This window comes from Papaver somniferum, unplaced genomic scaffold (assembly GCF_003573695.1).
Source record: "Papaver somniferum cultivar HN1 unplaced genomic scaffold, ASM357369v1 unplaced-scaffold_79, whole genome shotgun sequence".
In the NCBI taxonomy this organism is placed as follows: Eukaryota; Viridiplantae; Streptophyta; class Magnoliopsida; order Ranunculales; family Papaveraceae; genus Papaver; species Papaver somniferum.
This window is the reverse complement of record NW_020650859.1, coordinates 1,407,162-1,413,161: the sequence shown is the minus strand read 5'-3', so window position 1 is coordinate 1,413,161 and position 6,000 is coordinate 1,407,162. Positions and strand designations below refer to the sequence as shown.

At 36.3% G+C, this 6,000-nt stretch overlaps 1 protein-coding gene across 1 annotated transcript; it reads right to left on the bottom strand.

Moving 5' to 3' along the window:
* Nucleotides 1-1,330: 1,330 nt before the first annotated feature.
* LOC113344618 (receptor-like protein 43) lies at nt 1,331-3,466 on the bottom strand. The gene has a single exon (XM_026588553.1). The coding sequence runs from the start codon at nt 3,464-3,466 to the stop codon at nt 1,331-1,333; it is 2,136 nt and encodes a 711-aa protein (XP_026444338.1).
* Between the last annotated feature and the right edge of the window lie 2,534 nt (nt 3,467-6,000).

Here is a 6,000-nt window from a genome sequence, read left to right as displayed (position 1 = left end):
CGTCGTGCATGGTAGTAGCTGCTCTTATAGCTACCATTGCATTCGCAGCATCTATTACGGTACCAGGGGGTATTATAAGCGATATGGATAGTGGTGAGAATGGTTTTCCAGTGTTTTTGCCCAAGAAGTCATTTATGCTATTCGCGATAACAGATGCCTTGGCTCTATTCTCCTCTGTCACGTCAGTGCTCAAATTTTTGACAGTATTCACGTCTCGGTACTCGGAGGAGGATTTTATAAAATCTTTACCGCAAAAAAACAATTATAGGACTTTTTACTCTTTTTATATCAATGGCTACCATGTTGGTTGCATTTGGAGCGGTCTTTACTATTGTTGTTGGACGGCAATCCTTATGGGCTCCGGTTGCTGTATCATTGTTAGAATGTGCTCCGGTTCTCTTGTTCGGTTTTATGCAGTTTCCATTGTTCTTCGAAATGGTACGTTCTACTTACTTGGAGCTATAACCTTAGGAAAAGAACCTATTTGGGAGCTTTTCAAACGGTGAAAGAACCTAACAACAGTGTTGCTGCTGAACAAATGCTCAAGGACTTGGATAACGAAGCTTCGCCCGAATGGCACAGGGGTGTTGTTTCCTTAGATTGTGCTGCTTCGTTTTATCTCCGAGAAAGCAGATTGTGTTGAATAAAATTATATGCTGTAATACAATCACAACTGATTTTTTTTTGTTGTTGTTGTTGTAATAATCGATTTCCATCCTTGGATGCTTTAGGTTGTCTTTGTGTTTGCGTCATATTTTTAATCGCTCATTGGAATCGGTAATTATGCATTATGCTTGAATATTCTATATAACAGCTATTGCTTTTAGTCTTTACGTTTCTATCTTGATTTGACGAGGATACAGTTTTGGCTTGCAATACCACATTATATCGGTGCAAACCCGATTCTTGAATTTTGAAGATCAAACTCAACCCATACATTTTGTTATTAGCGAAAAACGCCTCTACTCCTAACAATCCGAGTTATAAAATATGAAACAGTAAACCGAGACATTTCCTCTCATTACTCCAGCAACTTGATACAGTAACATGACTATTTCCACCTCACCCCCCATGACTTATGTTGCCACTTGCATATCATATACCATCGGTGTTGTTTGCAGAGTGGCTTTATGCTCTGTTAGGGAGCATTGGTGCTGCGATATTTGGGTCTTTTAATCTTCTTCTCGCGTTTATCATTGCACTAATAATGGGTCATATTGTAGTGATCTCGGGACTCACGGTCGTCATCTAAGCCATGAAGTGGAGAAATGGTGCTTAATCACTGCAGCCATGGGAGTAATAACAGTAATTGTCAATTTTATATAATTAATCAGGTAGTAGTATCACTTTGAATACATCTTATGATCACAGCTACGGTAGAATCGATAAATCTCCAATACGGAAACCACCATTTCTCCTTTTTTATAAGCATCACAAAGAATAGACCCCAAAATCCCCATATAAACCCCAAAGAAATAATACTATACAATATCAATTTCTCATTTGTATCTTCTTGGTAATTTTCTTGATCGTCTTCTTGATCGTCTTTTTTATCGTCTTCTTCCACTTCACAAACATTCTTTGTAGGTTCTCCACACAATAATGCATTCCCAACAAAAGCCCATCCATCGACATCCAATGTGCTAAAGTGAATCCCTTTTGGAATTTGACCACTCAACTCATTGTAAGATAGGTTAAGAACCCCAAGAGAGTCCAGTGATGTTAACGATTGTGGGATTTGCCCGGATAGTCTATTGAAACTTAAGTCCAGGGAAGCTAACTTAGACATATCTCCAATACTCGCAGGTATGTTACCCGAAAAATTATTGTGGGACAAATTGAGCCTTGCAAGTTCGCTTAACCGACCTATCTCTGTTGGAATGTTACCATCAAGCATGTTGCAAGATAGATCCAATCCCGAGGTATAACTGTATATTTTTTCAAATTGCAACATGATCCCATTGATCACCATCTGCAAATGAATGTCATACGAATTCATAAGAGATTGAGAAACGCCTGTTAAATTCATCCAGGAGCCTCGTAATTGCTTAGGAATATGGCCGGAGAAATTGTTATGCGATAAGTCCAAAATTTGCAGTTGATTCAAATTATTAATTTCATCAGGGATTGATCCATTGAACTTGTTTGACCTTAAAGAAATGATACTTAAGAGAGAGTATTGTGTACCAAATATTTCAGTGGGTATACTTCCTTCGAATTGGTTATTCGCCAAGTTAAGAACTACCAACGAAGGGAGTTTACTGATGAAGTTGAGAGGAGTACCATCGAGATAGTTGTCCTGTAGTTGAAGAAAACCCAATGATTCTAATTTTTCAATCTCATTTGGAACATTTCCTGTGAGATTATTTCTCCCAAGGTTTAGTGATCGAAGATTCTTACAATACCCTAAGGTATTTGGTATAACCCTTGAGAATCTGTTGTTTGAGAGGTCGATTATTTGAAGAGAATATCGTGAACTTTTGGAACATATAGAAGAGGGAATTGAACCCGAAAGTTGATTCCCAGCTAGATTAATGGAATCAAAAGAAGATAGTCTTTTTCCAACTTCTATTGAGATTTTACCACTGAGTGTATTATTTGATACATCAAATGATAAGAGATTTTTGAGTTTTGAGATACAAGAAGGAATAACTCCTGTCAGGTTATTATGAGACAAGTCCAAAGACTCGAGATTACTCAATTTACAGATGAAAGTAGGGAAGAATCCTTTTAGATTGCAAGATTTCAAAGACAGAGTTTTTAGTTTGAATTTAGAGTACAAACTGATATTTTGATCTATAACTACAGTAAGCCTATTTGAGCTCAGATATATGGTTGTTAGGTTTAGATCGTTAATCAGAGATTTCAATGAAACGCTTCCCTCAATTGAGTTATTAGAGACATCAAAAACACTAAGGTTATCAAGATTCGATATGCAATTCGGTATGGTTCCTGTTATATTATTACTTCCTAAATCAAGTTCTCGAAGAGAAATAAGCTCACATATTGAACTTGTTATGGATCCTTGGAAATTATTGTAAGACAAGTCGAGATTGGTTAAGAGCTTTAGATTGGACATTGATTTTGGTATGGATCCTTGGAAATTATCGAGATTGGTTAGGAATTTTAGTTTGGATATTGATTTTGGTATGGATCCTTGGAAATTATTGCGAGACAAGTCGAGATTGGTTAGGAGCTTTAGATTGTAGATCCAAGAAGGCAAAGATCCTTGAATTGAGCAACCAGCAGCATCAAGACTGACCAACATCGGTGCATTTGAAATTGATCCGCTTATATTAGTATATGATATGCTGAGTTTTTGAAGCTTAGGCCACTGATGTTGAAACATCCTAGTTAGATCAGGATTAAGACTAAGATTATCACAACCAGACAAGTCGAGATTAGGAAGTGAAGTTAAATTCGCAAGTTGTACTGGGATTCGGGAATTGAGTGTATTATAATTCATATTAAGAGAAGATAGAAAAGAAAGATTGTGAAAATTGGGAAAAGTTGTGCTAGCTATATTGCAATATGAGAGATCAAGATCTCTGAGATTGGAAAGATGAGATATATGCTCACCCAAAATTTCTTGTGAAAATGTATATAAATCAATACGACTCAAATTTAACACCTGTAAATTAACTAAGCCTCTCACCCATTTTACAGATGATGCTTGTAAGCGAAAATTCTCAGATAAATCAAGGTAATGTAGAGATGAAAGGTTGTTAAACTGTGTTGAGATCGATGAACCAATGTTGGAGACGGAGAGATCAAGATGAGAAAGTTTTGTTAGATTGGAAAGATGGAGAGGAATTTGTGTTCCCTGGAAATCGTTGTAGGAAAGATCAATATACTCGAGATGAGGAATTCTAAAAAGGGAAGGAGGGAAGTTACCTGTTAGTAAAGTGTTTCGTGGATTAAATTGGAATGAATCATCAGATCCTCCGAGGTAATTTTCATAGACCGTGTTTCGAAGACTGACGGAGATGACCCGAAAAGAGTCATATGAACATCCAACTCCATACCAATTACAGCAATTTTGATGTTGGTAGCTATCTTGCCATGATGCCAAACGATTTGCAGGATCAATCAAAGAGAATTTGAAATCAAGGAGAGCTCTTCTATCCTGTTCATGACATCCATGACAGGTTAGTGGAAATTCAGTGACGCTGATCAATAAACAGAACAAAAAATGAAGATTGATGACAAGGAGACGAAGTGATGTCATTTGAGTAGTCTCATTGAATGAATTCATGGCTAATTGATAACAAATCAAATGTGCAGAATGTTCACTGGTATGGAGTGGTATTTATAGTTTTTAACATCAGCATCTCAAGTAGGTAACGTCACTATGATGTTTGATGAAGTTTCTTTTAGAGATAATAACATCATAGTGACGTTACCTAGCAGTAGTGTCCATTTACAATGAGTGGACATGCTTGATTCAAAGACTTACAGGTGCAGTCAATGGAGGAAAACATGCATCATCAGACTCATGGGGTCGGAAATACTATTCTCTTGCGTAAAGAGAAGGATATCCTAATGAGCATTTTCTTCCACATTTATTTTCCAACAAATCGACAAATTGGAATAAAAAGTTTGTAAATTTTGTGGACAATTTTTTTCCGGCGTATATCATCCCGACGTAGAGAACGGGGCATCTTTACTATTCTCTCCCGATAAGAATAAGTCCCTACTCTCAGTCTCCATATTTTAAGTTTGATTTTTCATGGAATTCAAGGGATTGTGAACATGGGCTAGTTTAATGCGTATTTTCTAATCCGTTAGTAATTTTGCAAGGTTAAATTGAAATTGTAGTATGTTAAGGGGAATGTGGGGGCAGTTGCTCTCATGGCCTATGGTGGTAGCACTTAAAGACCGTGAGATTTTTCCTGATAATCTATTGAAACTTAAGTCCAAAGAATTCAAATTAACTATCAATTGATGAATTTTATTTTTGAAATCAATCATTTGATGACTGTTTTCTTGTTCAGATTTAAAATTGCTTGTTGCTTTGATTTGTTAATTGTATGAAGCCCACCTATTCAAACTCTAATCCTCGGATTCATGAATTTTGTGCAGATGTTATGGAGGAGGTATTAAGTCAGGAGTCTCCAAAAAATTCATAAAGGTGCAGAGGAAATAACCAATTTGTGGCGATTCTGAATCATGGCACTTGCAAAAAGTGATTCAGTGACCTAGTCAGGTCTCCACCGAGCCACATCTCCAAACACCCTTCCCCTGTAACCTGAAGATGGAGAACAAGTAAAGTTAATCAAATTAAGAATCATGATGAGAAAATGGGATAAAGGAAAACTAAAATTAAAGCTCAAATAAAGAGAACCTAAAAGAAAACCAAAAGTAAAAACACATTATGAGAACAAAAATCAAATCAAAAATAGATTGAAAAACTTCAAACCCTCTAATTTTAACGAGCTCCGACATACCCAATTTTCATGTTCAGAACGCTATCACCCCAAATGTAACGATAAGCCTAGAAAACCAAGTGTTATGATTTCCTATATATCTATTTGTGTAGGGATATTTCTTCCCTACTCTTTAAAGTCTTTAAAGTGGATCATATCTGATTCCCTATAGGAAAGGGAAATGGAACGAATACTAAGTATCCGTTCAAACATATACTGAATATCCATTGCATTTTGAATGAATATTGAGTCTTCTAATTATGACTAGTATAAAACTCGAAAATTTGATTTTTTTTCCAAAATATGATTTTTGGGTCACTCTATATTCGGAGGTTCGAGTAACAATATAAACCTTCGAATATAGTAGTGCCAAGGCTCTATATGCCCAGGCTCATGGTGGTTCCAAAGCTCTATATACCAAGGCTCATGGTGGTTCTCATTTGGGAGCCAACACATATTCGGAAGTCAAATGAATTACTTGGTCTTCTAATTATGACTAGTATAAAACTCGTAAAATTTGAGTTTTTTTTCCAAAATATTATTTTTGAGCCGGTCTATATTCGAAAATCTTGTT